We start from the raw sequence: 20,499 nt of genomic DNA on the forward strand, positions 1-20,499 counted from the left end.
CTATTATTAAAATTCCTGTAATGGTTAAACTGATATCAAGAGAATGAGGGACTTGTGGTCAAGAAAAGAAGTGAGTGATTTAAGTTGAAAAAAAGAAATAATAGAAAAAGAACTTTTGTCTCCATGATCTGGCAAGGTCAAAAAGTCTTTTGGGGTTTTTTTTGGGGGGGGATGGGGGTGGGGGGGGATGAGAGCAGTTACATTTCTCTACTTAGGAGTTACAGACGGCAGCTCTAAAAAGGAGAACATTTCTCTGTGCTTGATAAAAACTTGAGGAAAAGGGTTTTCTAACTTAAAAAAGCTCAGGGGAACTCTTGCCCTCCGTTTGACCCAAAGCCCACAGCTCTTATACACGAAGCATTCTGAAGAGGGGTTCGGGGGACTGCAGGAGGAGGGAACTCTGAGACTGGACACCTTCTGCCCTTAGGCACTTTTCTGGACCTACTTTGGGGCTACTCTTCACACACTTGCTTGGGGACTTCAGGCTCATCGTACCCTCTTCTCAGGCAAGGACGCCAAGGCTCTGAGAGGATCGTAACAAGCCTGACTCACCCGGCTGGCGAATGAAAGGACTTGAACTTCGAGCCCTTTGGCTGCAAAGAATACTTTGTTCTTCATAAAAACTGTCTCAACCTTTGAAACATTGATCTGACCAATCCAACTGTCTGTGCATCTTAAGGTGCTCTAATAGCATCACCACTCTGAAGTGGGATGATGATGGGGGAAATGAAGGGGAAGAACATCAACTTCCTTCACCCAGTCAGTCTTTGGCACCAATTTTGAAATGCTTTATTGTTAGTAAATCATTCATCATTATCCAGAAATATTCCAGTGTAATGATTCTTTTCAGAGCCCAGCTTGAATAACATCCTGAACATTAGGTTCTAAAACAAATTCGAGTCGTGAGGACAGGGCAGTGCCACAGGTGTCTGTCCAGCTAGTCTTCATACTGCAGCAAAGCCTCCGGCCACACTCAGAGGCCTGTGTCACAGCCCAGCACCTGGACACCCAGGAGGTGATGGCCCAGGCGTGTTCTAATGGGGCAGGGACGGATAACAAGACTCAAGTTGTAGATCATCTGGCCTTACAGGAGCAGGAGGATCATTTCATGAAAAACTACAAGCACAACTCTTGCTGAGATCACTCCATGTCGATCCTCCTCATCCAAGACAAACTACTTCTGGGCCGGTTCAAGCCTGTTTTCAGTTATACACTCCCTCAATTTTGGGGTTATCTTGCCTTTGGTTCCTGGCCTACCATTTTCTTTCCTTTGTCAATCTAACTTTTAGGAACATCGTTTTACTTTTCCTGATTGTTGTACAATTTTTGCATCCCAGAGTTACTAAGAAAAGGGAAATACATATCATTTCCTTCTTGGATTCCTGGTGTTAAGGGTGGTTCCTTGAGATGCTGAAGTATTCGGTGCAGGCAGTGGGTCACAGTAAGGCCACATCTACCTGAAAACTGAGATCTCTTCTGAGGATGAGTGACAGTCTGGGCCTCTGGCATAAATGAACATCTTACTGAATCAATGTTTGTTTTCAAGATAAAATAAACTCAGACAATTTTTCTACATTAGCATCATCTTGACCCCAAGGGAAAGAAACTTCCAGATGTAATAAAGTGTATATTCAGTTTAATTAGAGAAGCCGAGCACCTGGCTTTGCCCCACCTGAATGCCATTCTGAACCATGAACTTCTTCATATAAAAGTAGCTGCCAGTCATCACACAGCAGCACAATTTACTCTCTTCGGTAGTTTATCCATGGTCATGAAAAAAAAGGAGAGCAAATGTCACAAAGAATTAGGATTTAAGCTCCAGAGATATTTTTTTAAAATATGAAAAAAAAACAAAAAAATAAAGTGTTCCCAGTAGAATTTTAGAAAAGGTAAATAAAAGACAGTCACTGGAACACAGGTATATTTCCACCTGGTGTGGTAGGTCCTGCTCAAGTGAATTTTGATTACTCTTTCTCTCTCTGTGTGTGTATTTTCTGTTGGGAGAGTGAGCCATGGCAGAATGGAACCACTTTCCTTGGCCGATGGTTTTCTGCGAAATGCAGCGGGCTCGTGCTACAAATTCTGGAATGTTCAGCTGGTTCACAACATTTCCAAATACGTGAAATTTCATCAGCTTGATTGTAGATGGAGAAACAGAACCTGAAAAACAGGGATCACTGGCTTTTACTTCCCAGGTAGGCAGCGGAGAATGCCTGCGTCTGAAGCTCTTAAATAGATACCCCGAGATACATAGCTGGGTCCCCCAAGGACTGGAGATGAAGCAGAGCCATATCTTGGCTATGAGGAGTTTATTATCCAATGGAGAGGTCAGATCAAGAAAAACACACACAACAAAAAAATCATAGTGTGTGTATGTGTTTGTGTGTGTGTGTGTGTGTGTGTGTGAGAGAGAGAGAGAGAGAGAAGAGAGGAGAAAATGCAATAATACACAGGAAACAGGCATATAATACGCATCTGTGCCTACAGGGAAGTGTGGCATCCATAACAAATGAGGAAGTACACAAAAATACTGCTTGAATTACTGGAATGACTGAACAGCCCAAGGGTGTTCCTAGAATATTATTTGAAAGCAGTGTTTTAAAGGAGGGTGGGAGCATGACTTAACCAAGGGAGCCAAGACTTTGATATTTGAAAAGATGCTTTGAAAACTGGAGAGTTACAAACAGAATGTTCCAACTTTGTATGCGGAATGGAATGTCAGATGGCCAGCTGAAGCGGGGTCAGGGGAGGGGGTTGGAATCACCGATACTCATCACTGACCACTAGCAAGCATTCCAAGCGGTCACTACTACAGCAATAATCATTTCAGGTCTAGGCTGGACAGTACCACGCCCAAGAGACTGCTTGTCAAATCCTGGTTGTGCACAGGCAGAGCCCCAGCATTTGTGAACACACGTCACGGACAGAATTATGCTCAGTTCAACTAAAGAAAAGGTGACTAAGAGGTAGCACAGAGGTAGCACTGGGGATAGGAAAGGAGTCCAGGTGGTGCTGTGGGTTATGTGTAGGGACACCCTGGATGGTTCCATGTCTGACACTGCAGCCCTTCCTAGGAGCATCTCTCTGCCCTGAGTGTCATTTATAGAACGTGCTTGTGCACTCTGAGGCCACTCACTATAAGATTCTCAACCAGGAAACAACAAATGGATCTTACAGACAGTGCCCAGGCTTTAAGAGAGCAATCTGACACTCTGTGGCTTCCAAATCTCAAGCCCTCTTTAAAATCCAATCCCTGCAAGAGATGGCATCTCCTCTTCCTCCACCCACCTCCCTCATTAGTCCTGAAGCACCACACTGCGATGATGCTGAAGCAGGGACCAGGCTGTGCATTCCCAGGCAGCTGCAGTGTCTGTCTCCTGGGCACATTCAACACAGGTGTATGGGGGGGGGCACCCTGGTGGGAAGAGAGGAGGCTGATGCTAGGAGGCCCAAGGGCATAGGAGCTGAGTGCTGGCCAGCAGGGCCATCTTAGAGATAGGGAGAAGAAGAGCACCTCCAAGAAACCACGGAGGGAAAAGGAGAAAAGGAAAAGAACGCTAAGGACGAAGGGGGCTGGAGGGGACCTCACCTGGAGGTGCACTTATGTGGGGACAGTTTAATGAGTGTGTTCTCATCCCCAGACTCACGGAGTTGAGTAGATTAAATATGTGCAGCTTTTGGTCAATCAGAATTAATGCAAGGAAGAAAGTGTTTAATGAAGTTGTGAATGAAATAGCAAGAAATAAAGAAAAAGACTAGAGCAGTAGTGCATTAAAATACTGTATGAGGATGATATGTTGCTATCCACAAATATAATTCTTCCCTAAGACTTTGAACTGATTTCTACTTGTTTTCTACTTGTTTTCAAAATGCTGGTGAGAGGCAAATTATTCTTCAGGTTGAACTAGAAAATCAGAAGAATGGATATAAGCAAAGTAGAATGATATATATATATATATATATATATCAGATTTGCAAAGAGTAGATACTAATGCCAAGAAAAATATTGACTTTTATGCCAAATTTAGGTCCAAAAATAAAAAATAAATGAAAAGAACATGTTATACGGATTAAAGAAAAGCAGACAAAATGCAACACAATACAGTAATTAAAGTCAAATTCAAAAATAATCACTCTTTTGTTTACAACCAATATTAATTATCTGTTTTAATTAATGTCTATTTTTAAAAACAAGCACATTAATGTATGCAGAAGAAAGAAGCCATTCTAATACTAGCAAATCCAAATTCGTACTCACTGTGAACAGCCGTGCGTTTCCTCCTGGTGGTCCTGGTCCCTGTAATCATTCCCCTGTTCTTTGGTGTGAATTTTTCAGATGTCATGTTTTCCTATTTGTTTCACAATTTTCCATGAAAGAATTCTCGTTTGGGGTCCAGCCTTCGTGCTTGCATGGGCTGGCCTTCTCCCCGTCAGCGATGAAGGTGTGGAAGCAATTCCTGGGACGAAGGGTCCCCCTCTGCAGGAGCCTAAAGCGGCGTTAGTGTCATGGCCGCCCCTCGACTCATCTCAGCCTGAGGGAAAGAAGGCTATTCATCTCCACTGCCTGATGCAAACCCAGGATGGCTTCTTACTAAGCAGCTGGAACAGGAGCCTGAGCAGGAAGGACAATGACCCAGCAGCTCCACCAGGACCTGGGCAAACATGTTCTAGCTCCCAGTCTGCAGGGAGAAAGAGCCGCTCCCGTAGGAAGACAGACAGACAGATATCAAGGACAGCCGGATACCCAGATCAAGCTGGGCAAGCAGGAAAGCAGCGTGTTCTTGCCAGTGGGGAGCCCATTGCCGAGACAGGCCTCGCCAGGGGAGGATTCACGTTTTCCATAGGGGGTGGCGGGTGAGATGCTCAGCCGCCAGATGTGCTCCAGAAAGGGTACTTACTCCTTTGAGAGCCACAGGGAGACTGTTCTAAACGTCCCACAGTGAGAAACTTATCAAACCTCGCTTAAATCTCATGTTAATCACAGACCTTTCTTTCTCCCATTCTTTAAAATGTAATAATACTGAACTAACATCCAGTGGGAGACACTTTGGGAAACACTAGTCCAACTGATAATGCCCCACGTTTCAGCTAAGCTTCGGACTTGGGTTGTGACAGGACTGATGGATACAACACCCGGTGAATCGTGAATGTTAAGTGACCAGCAAACAGCTTTGTCGTGTAGGGATGTCCTGCACAATGTTTCCTTTTGGCTGACTGATTGTGCCATAGCACCTCAACCAAACCTGCTGGGGTTCAGACACCTCTCCCGCTGCTGTGCTGTCGACCCCTGAGATGCAGCACAGGGTCACCACTAGAACAGAGCTGGTTACCTTCCTCGGGGTGGCACTCTGGGATCCCGTTTGCGCCCATTATCAGGTTGCCATCCTCATCGTGCTGTTCCAGGGTCCCAGGGGGACAGGTGGGGATGGGGGTGGTGGGTTCCGGGGTGGTAGTGGTGGTGGTAGTGGTGGTGGTGGTGGTGGTGGGCTGCGTAGTGGTTCGGACTCTGGTCCTTGGGCGGGTGGTGGCGATGGTGCGGCGGGTGGTGGTCGTGCGACGGGTGGTAGTCGTCGTGGGCCGTGTGGTGGTGGTGGTGGGCACAGTGGTAGTTGTGGTAGTGGGTTGTGGGGTCGTGGTAGGAGGGCGGGTGGTTGTTTTGATGACCTCCAAGCCCACCAGCGGCTTCCCACCAAGACTCAAAATGGGCTTGTCCTGGGCACTGGCCAGGGGTTTGCCGTGGCGCCCCTGCCCGAAGAGTGGGAGGCCATCAGGACTCACCACGGGGGTCCCGCCTAGATCTGAAACAAAACCAGCCAAGAGTTACATGACCAAGGGGAACGATCCAGAGGAAATGAAAAGCCTGACAGTGTCTTCCCAGAGCTTATGGATTGTTTCAGTCAGAAGAAGGCAAAGGAATAATTCAAAGGACATCACCTGAGGGCAGCATCTGCTGCTTCCCGGAGGCTCCTGGGCCTTTTATACTGCCAGGGACTCTCTAGATCTGAGGATCGTTCCTCAGTATGCCCCCTTGGCCTGAGGAGGCTCAGTAGGGGAAGAGCTTGTCCTTTTCCTCCTTCCCACTCCCAAGGAGGAAAAGTGTCACTCAGGGCCATGGTGGCAAACTTTCTCCATTAAGGGCTAGAGATAAACATCTGAAGTTTTGTAAGCTGCACGGTCTCTGTTGCAACTACTCAGCTGAACTCTCGGAGGGCAAAGACACTAGAACACAAACAGGGCATCGCACGAGATCTGAGTGATGCAGAAAAGAGTGTCTTTCTGCTCCAAGGCTCTGTGTAAGGACACACTGAAATGTGAATTTCATGTAATGGACAAACAAGTCACAACATATTCTTCTTTTTTTCTTTTTTCTTTTTCCTAATAATTTGAAAGCATGCAAGCTATTCTGAATTCACAGACTTTACAAAAACAGGCAGTGGTCGGGAGTTGCCTGTGGGCGGCAGTTTTCAGACCCCTGCGCTAAATGGCCAGTGTCAGAAGAAAGGTAGAGGACCCCGTTTCTGGAGGGTAGAGTCTGCAGGAAGAATAAGGAAAGCCTCATGGGAAATACTCAAGGGATCTTCTTCCTATGTGGCCAAAAGTAAGCGGACCAGAGCAGCCATTAAAGATGAAGTCATGCCAGGAGATGGAAATCTTGCTACCGCCAATCCCATCCTGTGGCCAGTTCACCCCCGCTTACCAACGATGGTGCGACCATCTCCGCCCAGTTTCACCCGAAGAGGATTTCCCTGTGAATCTTGAAGGTATCTCCCTTCCGCATTCAACACTAACCCACGGTCAAGATCCACGACCTAAACCCACGACACAGATTAAGGAATGTATAGGACATTTCAAAATATATTCATCCAACTAGTTGCACATATGTACGAAGCTTTCACAGAAGGAAACCATAATGTGAGTTGGCAACATTTCTTTCGTCAGTATAGTTTACAAGGTTTGAGGGAAAAAAAGTGCTGAACAGTCATATTTCGTCTTATAATTGCTTACCCATAAATATGTAAATTGTTTTAAGTTTCTCAAATACACAAAAATGTTCAAAATACTTTTACCATTTAGCATATTATGTCTAGGGTAACTAGGAGACAACTAGGATCCATCAATGAGGGAAATGATTAAATCAATCATGGCCCATATGCAGCCAATAAAAGGGACATGGGGATTTTCTATATAGTGACCTACACTGATATGCATTCAGATTTCAGAACTGATTATTTTACAAAAACAAAAAATATATGTATATTTTGGCATATAAGCTCAAAATTCAGAGAAAAAAAAATCTGGAAGGACATACCCCAAACCATCAATAGCGGTGATCTTTGAGACCACAGTGTTAGGGGCGGGGGATGCTTATTTTCTTTTTTATCCATTTCTGAATTTTTAAAACTTTTTGCAATGAACATGTATTACTAGCATTTAAAAACATTACATTTCCATTTTACTGTTAATGTTAAAATTCAAATTTGATTATTAAATGAGACACCATTTTTTAAAAATTATTGCCTAATGCAGTATATCATATTCTAAGAAACTTTAAAATGAAGGAAAATATTATTATCTCTATTAAGAAACAAGCTCATGCTCTTTACTGGCTCCTCTCCATGGTGGTCCTGGAGTAGCAACCTCCCTGCATCCCCATCACCTGGCAACTTGTCAAATACACAAATCATGGTCCTCCCTTGGGCTTGTATTTGACAAGCCTCCAGGGACCCTGAGCTGGCTAACATTGAGAATCACTGCTCTGCACAATAATGCCGCAGAGGAAGTCCTATAAACGGGCCACTTTGTTGGGTGCTGTTTTGGTAATAAAAATAAGAACGGTTTGTAAAAGTTCTACTTTTGAAATCCACCCCATACTGTTTCAATCCAAGATTGTTTGCAATGAAATTTTGCTTTAATTCTCATTCTTCCTATGTAAATGTTCGTTCCTTTAAGAAATGGTAAAATGCATCTTTAGCTCAACTATGATTGAACATTTTATGAAGTCCTTTAATACTGTTTGCTTTCCTAAACCCTGCCATCATAAATGGAAAGTTTGGACTGGGAATTCTACCAGGAATTTTTTTTATTCTTTTAAAGAATGTTTTCAATGTCTCAACATTGTAAAGGATCCTATCCATTACCCACAACACACAGAAATCCCCTAAACATTTATCTTAACCCCAGGCAGGGGTTTTCAAAAGTGACTTTGTTTAAACATATATAAAGTATTAATGCATGTTTTAAATTGTAATCAAACAACAATAGTTGAATTATGATTCAAAAATTGATCTGATAAAAAATATCTATTTGATTTAGGGATTTTTGTTTGTTTTTACCCTGCTTTCTTTTACAAAGGAACTTTTACAAAGTTGTATTTGAGACAACTTACAGACAATATGTCTAATATTTAATCAAACAATAAGCTTAAAGTAATAAACAAAACGGGGGAATAGGGGGAAGTGAGCTCACTTGAGAGGCCATTCATCAGGCTGTGGCTGGGCCACATTTTTGTGTGTCTTTCCACCAGTCATGGCAAATGAAGGACTGGCTCAGGTCTCATCTATGAGCTGTAAGAGGAACTGGTGAGTTACTCAAGAAAACCAAAGATTTTTCTGAGCATTAAAAGAAACTGTATTCAAGCATCTTCACATATAAGTAGTTAAAACTAGAAAAGAAAAAGGCCACTTGATTTATTGGTACAGTATTCATTTTTCTCTTCCCAATGGCATGAAAATAACTGGAATGCGTAAAGTTTACCCTACCCACTTTGTTCCTTGAGGGCCATTGATAATTCTTTGTCCATTCGGTTTCCCATTATTACCAGGAAGTACTTTCTCTTCTACTTTTGGTCTGCCATTATAACCTACACAGTGCAAAGATTAAAATTGTTTTTTAAATAACAGAACTGGGTAAATTCAACATTCCTGAACCATTGGTTTCATACCATATGCTGTAGCACATCATTTCAAACAAACACTGAACAGAGTTTTAAACCGATTGTTTCTGTATATTAGATAACAGTAGTCTTATACTGTGACTTCTACATGATAAATAAGAAAGTCTACAAAAGTACAGAGAAGTCCCTCTGTTCTGACAATACTGAGGATGAAAACAAGAAAATGCCACTTAAGTAGCTTTGCCATATAAAGCTTAAGACCTTAGTAGCTGTTTCCTTATTTTAGCCAGTTGGAAGTTGGAGGGGAAAGGGTGGTTGGAAGGATGGGGAAAATTATCTCTGAAGTGTACTATGTGCTGTCCTGCTTTTCTCAGCATTTTAGACCAAGCAAAATTACTATTTCTGGCTGAATCAGGTGCCAATCAGCAGCAGCCAAGAATAAATGTGCAATGCTGACTCCAAGCTTGCTGAACCCTGTAGGCTGCTTGGGAAAGACTTGCTAAGAGAGCAAGCAAGAGGTGCAGCCCTGGACATTATGTGGCTCCTCTACAGCAGTCCACCTGAGGCTCAGGGGGAGCGCTCTGAGGTCCTGCCTCGCCTGCTGGAGAAAGTGTGTAGGCTTTCTGACAACTATTTGCAGGTCAGAGACATATTTCTTTCACTCTTCCATTTACCCATCAATTACTGAACAAGTTCCTACTATGTACAGGGAATGATGAGCTTACATCTTTAATTAAAGTTTTAGCTTTAATTAAAATAATCAGTCTTCATGGGAAATTGCCCTCAATGTGGTACATTGTTCCATCTTTGCATTAGGCTAAAATGACATGCATCATATGGATTAATAAATACTAATATATTTATTATGAAACTTCATGAAAGTTTGATGAAGTTCCAATTACATGCAAGGAGACTTCAGGATTAACTGAAATTTGAATGCAAATTTATGGTAAGTAATGTAGATCCTGCTCTGGGGTCCGCTTAGGCCCACTTAGGCTTCAAAGCTAGCTACATTTCAGCCTATGCTAGGGAAGTACAAGGCAAACATCTGTCTGATGCTTGTGTGTGACAATTATCTTTAACCCACATTTTAAGGATGTTTTAGACAACATTCACCAATGGCAACATCAGGGCACCTCATATGCTAGACATTTGAATTTATCCCAGAGTATGCTTGGGAATTTTGTATGCAGAAGAGAAGAACAAGAACAAGACAAGCCTACCTACATATCTAATTTGTTACTGCTGATTCCTTAAATACACGCTGGCAAGTGAACTGAAAAGAACATCAGGGTTGTGACATGTTTTCACAGATTAAGAGCGTCTGTTAAGGCTGGGCGTGGTGACGCATGTCTGTAATCCCAGCAGCTTGGAAGGCTGAGACAGGAGGATCACCAGTTTGAAGCCAGCCTCAGCAAAAAGTGAGGCAGTAAGTAACTCAGTGAAACCCTGTCTCTAAATAAAATATAAAATAGGGCTGGGATGTGGCTCAGTGGTGGAGTGCCCCTAAGCTCAATCCCTGGTACCCCACACTCTCCCCGCAAAGAGAGCATCTGTTAAGGGATTCAATAAGTAGTATGTAATTGTAGAATAACAGAGAGCAGTGGAATTAGTGTCTGGGGCTATAACTGCATCTCAGACAGTATCTTGGCAGGTCTGCCTCTAATCCCTGAGCCCTGGCTTCCTCATGTAAAGAAAAAGGGGGTAACAATGCAAAACCTAACAGACTTAAAGGGATGACATTACATTTGTACATGCAAATCTCTAAACACAGTGCTTGCACATAGTAGAGGCTCAATACAATAAAGTAAATCATTCTCAGGAATAGCCAAGAAAACTACTGACTACCTTAAAAAGGAAAAAAAAATGTTAAATGGCTGTTTTCAAAAACCAGTTACCTTGCACTTGAGGAGGTCTCGGAGGAGGCTGGCGCGAGACAGGGGTGCGGAATCTGCGCTGCATACGCTGGCGCAAGGAGAGCATCGGGGTGGTGGAGGAGTAGCTGGGAGGAGCGTGAGTGGTGTACCGCGGCCAGGACTGGGTGCTCAGGACGGGACTCGGGGTGGCAGAGCCGCGCGGCGGGTGTCTGGTGGGGAGGTGTGCCACTCTGGGGGGACTTCCCAGAGGTGGGAGAGGAGGTCGCTTCCCAGGAGTGGAGTGCTCTTCCTGCGCAGAGCTCCCTCCTCGGGGAGCAGGCACGATGGCAGTCCTGTCCTTGGCAAGGCTCCCGTCCGCGTATTTGCTGCCCCTGGGGGTAGAGGAGTAAGGCCACTTTGGAATAGAGGGAGACAGGGGATCCTCCTTTCCTCCTTTTAAAAATCCCGCGTCCTCCTCTTCCTCGTCCTCCTCCTCGGCGGACACTGACTGCTGAGACTTGGGCTGCGAGGGCCACTTGGAAGGAGGCTCTTTCTTCCCGGGTGTGGCCTGGACCCCGGCCCTGCCAGGGGCCCGGGCGCGGGAGTGGGGACCGCCTGGCCGGCTGGGTCGCAGAGTGAAGCCCGAGTGGCCACGCTGGGGTTTGTCGTCACCTGTCCCTGTGGAAGATGCCACCTGACGGTGCTTGGGCAGGGACGGGGTGGCATCCTTCGTGCGGGCAGTGTCGGGGGGGACCTGAACATCCGGGGCCTCGACTTCGGTGCTGTTGTCCTCGTAGCTGCTCTGGGAGTCCCCGTCCTGGCCCTGGGCAGCCGGGCGCAGCCCCCCTCGGGAGCTCTCTGTGTCGGGGTCTGAGATCGAGTGGGCGCCGCCCTGCGACGTGGGACGAGGACGCCCTGCATGGGCCAGGGCGAGCTTGGGCTGGGAAAGTGACCGGTCTGCGTCCTGGCTCTGGGGGCTGGGGGACTGGTGCCGGGGCGGGGAGACCGGTGGAGGGGGCTGCTTTTCGTAGGCCCGGTCAGGTGCCGTCCTTCTAGGAACACTGGACCCAGGGTAGGGCTGCGACCTTGCTGTGGGAGGACGAGCAGGGGACAGTTGGCGGCCCGTGAACCCTGGCTGCGTTTTGGGAGAATGACCGTCGGCGTCCACGTCCGTGCTCTGTTGAACGTCCTGCGCCTTAGAGGACAGAGAGGAGGATTTGCCCTGAGGATGTGCATCTGTTGCAGATTTGGGGGTTTCGGGGGTGAGCTCCTTCCGGTAGAGGCTGGTTCCTCTCTGGGGGTCTCTTCTTAGAGAGTCCCAGCCTCGAGAGGTGGGCTGCCTGGAGGAGGGCGGCACGTGATCGTTGCCCACCGTGGCTGGCAGTGGCTTCTCATCCTCCCCATCTCCATGGATATCTGAGCCAAGTCTGGAGTGGGAAGCTGGCTGGGAACGACCCCTGGAGGGGACTCGGGAAGCCATGGTGGACTGCGGGGAGGTAGAGGGCTGCAGCCGTGGCCCCCGGCCGTTGGTCAGCCTGTTTGAAGACCTGCCATTGGAGGCAAAGGCCTTGTTCCGGAGCAAACTCAGGGGTCCAGAGGCAGGTCGGGCCCTCAAGCTTGGGGTGGTGGCCTCTGCCTGCCTCCCAGTGTTTTCTGTGGTCGGGTCACCATCTCCCCAATCATCAGAAGTGTCCACTTCCTCAGAGACCTGTGTCCTGGAAGGGAGAGGAGAAGAGTCCGAGGAGGACAGGGTAGACTGTGAGGATGCATGGTCATTGGTGGCAGGGGACTCCTGACCATTAACATCCTTCCAGCCCCTGGAGAGAGGGGCACCCGGGTGAGGCTGGGTGGGCCGCAGGCGAGATGAGCCTCTGTGGGGTGGGGAAAGTCTCGAGGGTGGGGCTGGAGCTCTGGAATCTTCCTCCATGGCCCCAGACTGGGGCGTCCTTCGTGCAGGGAAGACTGGTTTTGCACCGTTGTGTACTGGGCTTCTGTCCCTCAGGATGCTGGAGGCCCCCTGGCGGCTGGGGAACAGGGCCGGCCGAGCCTGGGCTTGGTTCTTAGAAGGCGGCTGCTGGGGTGAGGCAGCCTTGGGGTAGAGAGAGCCTTCAGCTTGCTTGTCCTCATCTTGGTCCACCGAGTCATTGTCAATAGAGCTGTCAGAGGGTCCCCCAGCAGGGTGGGGAGAGGGCCCCTGGGGGGCCTGGTGGTGGCCAGGAGAGGACTCCGCAGAGGGGGTAGCTGCTGGGCGAGGATGGGTGACCAATGAGGGGCCACGCTTATCTAAGCCTTCCTTCCGGGGCAGCAGTGGCACTCGGGCCCTGGCTGGAGTCCTGCCTGGAAGCCACTGGCCAGATCGACTTGGTGGCCTTAGGGCTCGCCTCTGGTCTTGGGTCTCTGAAGGCAACTTGGGTGGGTTTTCCAGGGAATCCAGCTCCTCCTCTTCGGTGACCTCCGTGGACTGCCGATCCGACTCTTCAGTCTTCCAAGGGCGAAGCTGGGGTTTTCTGGGCAGCCCGCCATTGGCCAGTATTTTGTTCTTCAAGTCAAGGAGAGGGTCCTTGATATTTCTGCCTGGATCTTTGGGAGAAGGTGAGGAAAGCTCCGGTTTCTTGGGTTTCCAGTTATCGTTGGTGTTCTGCTGATCATCAGACTCACTAGTGCTGGCTGTAACAGATTTTAAAGAATTGATGTTAAAAAAAATTTTTTTTTCAAAAACTGTATGAAACAAAGGGAGTAACTAAGATGGCAGTATGCAGGTGATCCACATTGTGATCATAATTGGTCACCTCTGGTTCCTTAGAATACTGGAAACTTATTTTTCCAATTATAATATTCTTTTTTTAAATCATATTTTGCTCTAAGTAACAGATGTAGTCCTAGAAAATATATGAGAATTGCATCTATATGTTATATCATGTTATCTTACAACTTCTTATCTGCAGGAATTTTGAAATAAGTACTTTGAAATATAGTCAGTCCTCCATATTCATGAGTTCTGCATCTGCAGATTCAGTCAACTTTGATAAAAAATGTTTGGAGTAAGGTATATGGGTGGATGTGTCTATGTTATATGCAAATACTATGCTGTTTTATGTAAGGCACTTGAACATCTGCAGATTTTGACATCCTTTGGCGGTGGGGGGGTGTCCTGTAACTAATGCCCCCAAATTACGAAGGTTTAGCTATAATTTATTGATCTTATAAATGCAAATTTTTATGTAGGATTTTCTTAAAATAACTTATTGTCCATATAGTACAAAAATATTATAGGTGTTCTTCACAAGCAAAAATATATATATAACCCAGATACAAAAGTTGAGTGATTTATACTCAAAATTATATGGGAATGTATGTGAGTAACTTGCAAGTGACTGGGGTGAGGAACAAATTTGCCATTTTTGAGGCATTACAAAGAGTTCCCTGTGCTTCCTCCTTCTTGCTTAAAATTCCTTTCATAAAGGATACATTTACAATTCCAAAATAAAATTTAAAATGAAAAGACTCCCAAGGTAGGCAACATTCCCTACAATTGTCTTTGCACTGGGAGAAGGATCCACAGAGGAAGGGATGCTATAATGGGCAGGAAATTTATATTGCAGTGTGGTGGGCACTGAGAGATTCATCTATTTCACAGTTTGTCCTAGGATAACGCTAATAATGGCTGCACACCATGAATCCTCACAGCACATAATGAAGGAGGGAGCTCTGGAATCTAGCCTGTATGTGGAGGAACAAAACAGAAAACATGTTCCCAAAGCAGTCCAGTCTATTTGGGGATCTTTATGAATTTGTTGGTTTTGATTAGATAACTGGACAACTGATTAGATAAACCCGACAACTGAAATCCTCCTGGGTGAAGCTACACTCCAAACTAATGGAATACAATCTGAAATTACTAAATGCTCTGCAGGAGAGGCTAGCAATGAAAAATCTCACATTACACTTGCAAAAAATGTTCTTTCCCAGTCAACATAAGCCTCAAGTTAAACCACGATGTAAAATTAATGGTATAATTCATACGTTGATGATACTGTAATAATTATTAACATTAAAATCAATCAAAAGCATTTTAGTCTTTGGGAAAATTAATTTCCAAAAGAACCAGAAAGAAATTTTAGAAGTTGATATGCAAACCTGACCCCCTCCCCCTCAAAATAATCATCAACCATGCAGTTCTAAACCTAGAAGCATGATTCAAAGTAACACAAAACAAGTAGCAGAACAGAGAGAGAGAGAGAGAGAGAGCCGCGACACACGGTGCTTACTTGTTGGCATAGTGACAATGAAGGCTTTGGAGTGTGGCCCCGGGCCTCTCCTGTTTGCCGCCCGGATTTTGAACAGATAGCGTTCCCCAGGCTGCAGACCGTCCACCAGGGCAGAAGTAGTGTGTCCAGGGTAGGTGAGGGACTTTGCTCCAAATGGTTTGAGAGCCGGGGCGTATGAAAGAATGTATTCTGAAATGATTTGGCAGACGGTTGGAAGGAGGAAACTGAAAACAGTCCTGTGTCCAGCAGACAGACTGTATGGGCAGGATGAATTAGAACGTGCATTACTAAAAATTAACATGCTAGCAATGCACGCCAAGTCAATGGCGGGAGCAGAGGATGCAGCAGAAGGTGAATTCACACCCATTCAGCACCAGACAGCGCTATTCAGTTCATGAGCTGGCCATGTGCTGTGTCAGCCAAACTAAGTGCATGGAACCCAGGAGGCCAGTCTTCATAATATATACCAGAAATATTGGCAGTGTTTTTTAAAAATATTTATTTACTAACTAGCTATTATGGATTGGCTTATCTTGAATAGAGAAACAAAACCAAACCAGGTGTCATCTGCTAGGAATTGTTTCTGTGTAACTGTTGACATCTTTCAGAATTTCAGTTTACCAACTTGGGGTACCTTTACTAGTATGTTAAGCCAGACAATTTCCATATTTAGAATATAATTCACTTTTAGAGGAATGATAAAAATTCTTATTCAATATATGCTGGTAGGATGTTTCACAGAATTTTAAACTGTGAAGAAAAGTTACTAAGTAATAGATTTATGTGATGTCTAATGTTTCCATCATTAATTAGTTACATGTATCAGGCCTGAACCTTGAAAGCCAAACTAAAAGATCTTTTCCCATGGAACGACTGTAACATATGAAGTCATATTTGAAAAAGCATAATTTTAACCTTTAACTGAAAAGTATTATGCTATTTTAATCTCAAGGAATTTGGGATTTATAAAACTTTTCAAATTCATGTGAGTATGACTTAACTAAAAAATTAATTTGAAGTACAGAAAACTCAAGCAATTATCAGGAGCATGGGAGAGCCTTTCTTTTTCCTAAGCTCTAATCTCCAGAAAGTACATGAATTTAAAAACTTTCAACTAAAATGCTTTCACAGCATTTGTCTGGAAAAAGAGCATTCTTTTCTCATTGAAAATAGCACACTAGTCATTTGCGGTGGTCAAAACTAAGAATTAAGAGGACTTACTGTCTATTAAATTTTGTAATTCAAATTTTTTAATGGATTCAACGTGTCTGGAAAAAAAAATGTAACCATGCCAAAGCATATAGTCTCCTATTGTGATTTATGTTTCTTATGCAAATGTAATTATGAATTTTAATCCATCACAACACCCTCGTGAAAACTAGGTAGAATTAAGATACGTGGATTCTTTATCATAGAAAAACTCAGTAGCTATTAATCTTTCCCGCAATATTTAGTTGATGACCAGGAGCTTCTTTCACTGAAAAGCTGTAAATATAAACTAGGACATGGGAGAGGAAAAGAACAAATGAGCAGCATGGTAATAATTCACAAGAGGACCAATACTTGTCTTTTTTAGAACTAAAAAAGAGTCAGCCAAAAGCTGTTTGTATTCCACTTCATAGGCCTTTTCAGCAGCTCCAAACTGAATACCCAGGGAACTAATATCTTGCTTGTCATAAAAACAAGGCCATAAAAACACAACTAAACATTTATTCTCTTTACTCTCTCTGATTTATTCCAGTGGGCAGAATGTGAGGAAGGATAGTACAATCTTTTTTAAAAAAAAAAAAACTGGAACTTGATAGTGCATTGAGTGTGGAAAACACCCTTCTGCATGGGCCTCCCTTAACTTTACTGTCCCATAAAAAGACACCCTCCATGTCCTACAGGATTGTTATGATCAATCATTCTAAGAACTAGTTCCTATTTTCTACTAAATTCTCAAAAGAAATTGATGGTCGTTTTCTGGATTTTTAAAACTTACACAAACTTTTCATAGTTTCTGGACATATTAGAAAGTTGGCTTCCAAACCTTAGTAGCAACAAAAAAAAATATTCTTTTCTTGAATAAAAATTTCATTCTCTCCCTGTGTGTGGTGCATTTGTATAGGCAACGTCTGGAAAACCCCAACGTGGTTCTAAAGGTCTCCACACTTCTGCAAGTTTCTGGAATGCTTTTTACATTGAACCAAAAGACCTGTGTATTTCATTTCTCGACCTAAATAAATAACTAAAAAATGAAAAACAGGGAATTAATCCATTTTTTCAGACATTACTACTTAAATTTTTCAAATCCATTAAAAGCTTTCACAGTCCTTTTAAAGGGTCTCCCACTGACTCCTACATTCATAATCTTTCTGCACAATGAAAAGCTTGTAGCATGGGAAAAAAAAAAAGATGTTGTTAGGATGGGCAAAGGTCATGACGTCAGACACACGCAATGAAACACATCCCTGCTGAGGGCAACACCAAAAAGCTGCTTCCAGGAAGAAGAGAAGAAGAATCCCCTTCGTAGCTACTCGGATCGCAGAAAACAAAGATCCTGCCTGAAACATCTTTGCCCCTGGAGTTGGCACCTCTTGTACACCTTGCGTTCCTATTTCTTTTTCAGTCACCAAAGCTGTGATCTGAGGCAGTGTCCATCAGTCAACACAACTTAGCGAGGGGGGGACGAGGTCCCTACCTTTCACTCTTCCCTCTGTCTCTGGCAGCGCATCCCAGGACACGGTGACAACTGTAGGTTTTCCATTCACAGGCCACACGTTCAGGTTTTCAGGAGCAGTGGTTGGAGCTACAAGGAATCAGACATTTTATGACGCCAAATGGATATCCTAAAAGTCAAGGGCACACAGTTCCTGGGTACACATTGCTTAACTCTTGTGTGTGAGTCGGGGACATAAGAGAGAGATGTCAACACATGCTCTTTGTGGAGCAGAGCGACTTACGTCACTTCTACCCACAGTGAATTTAAACTTATCTAAGAAGTGCTTTCAGGAATTCAGAATTCTCTCATGGCTCAATATTGAAATATACAAAAAAGATTAAAATCCAGTTCCAACTTTTAATACAACTTTTAGGACAACATTGAAAAGAAATGTACCATAGCCTTGGATACACTGCAAAACCCACCCATGGACTCAAATACAGGCTCAGCCCCAGTAATAAAGAGCCAGGCAGCACCTGGGGCATCCTCACACATGACGATGACAATGGCTGCCAGACACTGGCACTTCATGTGCTCCAGGTGTCAGGACAACATGCCAGCAGAAAAGGACAGCAGAGGACAAAACATGGGTGTAAGGAACAGCCCCTTAACTTCTGGGACTTTCTCTTTTTTAGATTCTCTTTTACTCAAACCCTAACACTAACCTGAACTTTTTTGCATTCATAAGTAGAAATACTACTAAGATTTAGGGTTAATGTGACTTTAAAAAAGAATGCCCATGCTGGTCTTTGTCACCACTGTCTAAATCTTATTTTAGGAGCCATTCCCAAATAGAAAATCGAAGGCTGTTTCAAATACAGACCAGATTCCGGTGTTCTTTGGAAGACAGATGTACTCCATTTGCCATCTCTTTCACCCTGGGAGATACGGACTGCAAATTCATACACGGTATCTGGGATCAGGCTCTCGATCAGCACGCGCCTGTTGGCGATCTGCTTGTAATCCCACCTGGCCGATTCCCCCTTCTCTCGATAGCGCACGGTGTACTGTCTATGAGAAAACGCAATGCACCAGTGCAGCCAGCTGACCAGAGTCTCTGCAGCTCAACACTAGAGTCCTTGCTTTTTTTCCTTCCCCATAAGTAATAACTTTTGGAGGTAACTAGGGGAATCAAAGAGAGGAGAAAAATCTAAATTTTTGACTATGTTATTGGCTCAAAGATTCCACTTAAGTTCCAAGCAAAGGTGTCTAAAAAAGACCAGGAAAGATGGAGCATGGTGCTCAAAAGAGCAAGCAGAGATCAGAAAGGGAAGGGATGAAGGGGACAGATTTTATGAGGCAACCACCTTATCAGGTGTGTGTTAGTGTGTATATGTGTGTGTATGTGTGTGTGCGCGCTCACATGCTGAACAGAGGGACAACAATGAGGACCAGAACCAGCCCAAGTATTCCAGCTCTCCAGAAAAGAAAGACTAAAAAGACTCATTTCATGAGACAACAGGCATGTTTCCTATATATCCAGGAGGAGAGAGAACGTGTGGCTTTGAGTAGACTTATTACCATGAAATGGGGCAAAAATGTGTAACAAAGAGAGCAAGACAGAGGAGCTTGTACTCTGGTGTGTGTTCCAGGGAGAGAACTGTGGTGTGAATGAACCTGGAAGTGCTCAAAACCCAAACAGCACACATCCTCAGCACTCTGAGAGTGGCCTGCGCTGCTTATGGGATTCCTTTCTATAGAGATTTTCTTCACGGCCTCTTTGCACTAGAAAGCATTATGAACGTGCTATTCATTATGTTTAATAAGTCGGGCAAAATCTTCAGTTGCCAGCATGGCACGCCAATCAACAAAGCAGTTCTGCTAAGAGAACTCACGCCTGCTGCTTTTCAGCAGAATGGTGAAACCAAAGCCCGATGGAAATCAGGACAGTTGGTGCTGGGGAGGGCCAGAGGGCTAGAGAGAACACTACGAACCTCCTGGGGTCTTTCAAAGGAAGCAGATGTCTTTTTAACCAGCAGATAGTCAACGAAGCCATAAATTTAACAGGAATAACTATATGTACACATATATGAATGTTAGCTTTTATGTATCTATGTGTGTATGTGTATATAACTTGTATATACATATATTTATAGATACATATACATATACATATGTAATCTCAGCAGTATATTCCATTCATTTAAAAATATATTGCCCTTTCCTGGGTGCTGATAGTTTCAAAATTGAATACATAATAACTAAGTCACCAAATTTTTTACTTTCTCTTGGTTATATATAATATGCATTTGGCCAATGAACACACAAAAATTTGATGGCTATATTCACTAGAGGACTTTTAACATAAAAAAATTAATCTGACCTTACAATTGCTTTTTCTTTTATTGCTTTTGCAAATGAACACAATAATCAGAATAGCATTTCATCATGGTCTAATAGAAAGTAAGGTATGCTTTGCTATGCATGGATGGGAAGCAGTTGAGGAGCTGCTAAGGAATTATACAAAATCTTCCACTCTACATAAAAACCTACCTCACTGCCACCCATCAGTAAGCTCCTCCCAAGGCAGAGGCTGCCCATGAACAGAACAGCAATGAGATGAAACAAAACCCAACCAGAGGCCAAGGAAAAAATAGAATCCAGGAAAATTCCAGACCCAAGATAAAACTCGTGAGCAAGTGAGATGTGAGGTTTTGCCCTGTGGCTTCCACGAGGCCCTGGTAGCTTCAGAGTCTTGATCGCCATGGAATATTCTACCATTCAGCCACATGTCTTTTCAGGGAAAACCCACATTTCTCATACTTAAAGGAACGTGCA

At 44.2% G+C, this 20,499-nt stretch overlaps 1 protein-coding gene across 3 annotated transcripts in view; it reads right to left on the minus strand.

The window, feature by feature from the left end:
* Nucleotides 1-20,499, minus strand: part of Fndc1 (fibronectin type III domain containing 1) — an 84,193-nt gene that overhangs the window by 20,469 nt on the left and 43,225 nt on the right. For 2 of the 3 annotated variants that reach the window (XM_077801951.1, XM_026393854.2), the window contains 7 exons: nt 18,545-18,732; nt 17,701-17,808; nt 15,018-15,206; nt 10,792-13,416; nt 8,760-8,860; nt 6,698-6,809; nt 5,331-5,798 (listed from right to left, as the gene is read on the minus strand). In XM_077801951.1, the coding sequence (XP_077658077.1) occupies nt 5,331-5,798; nt 6,698-6,809; nt 8,760-8,860; nt 10,792-13,416; nt 15,018-15,206; nt 17,701-17,808; nt 18,545-18,732 (3,791 nt within the window). The remainder of the gene's footprint in view (nt 1-5,330; nt 5,799-6,697; nt 6,810-8,759; nt 8,861-10,791; nt 13,417-15,017; nt 15,207-17,700; nt 17,809-18,544; nt 18,733-20,499) is intronic. The other variant, XM_077801952.1, reaches the window with a different exon arrangement.

This window comes from Urocitellus parryii, chromosome 8 (genome assembly GCF_045843805.1).
Source record: "Urocitellus parryii isolate mUroPar1 chromosome 8, mUroPar1.hap1, whole genome shotgun sequence".
Classification (NCBI taxonomy): domain Eukaryota; kingdom Metazoa; phylum Chordata; class Mammalia; order Rodentia; family Sciuridae; genus Urocitellus; species Urocitellus parryii.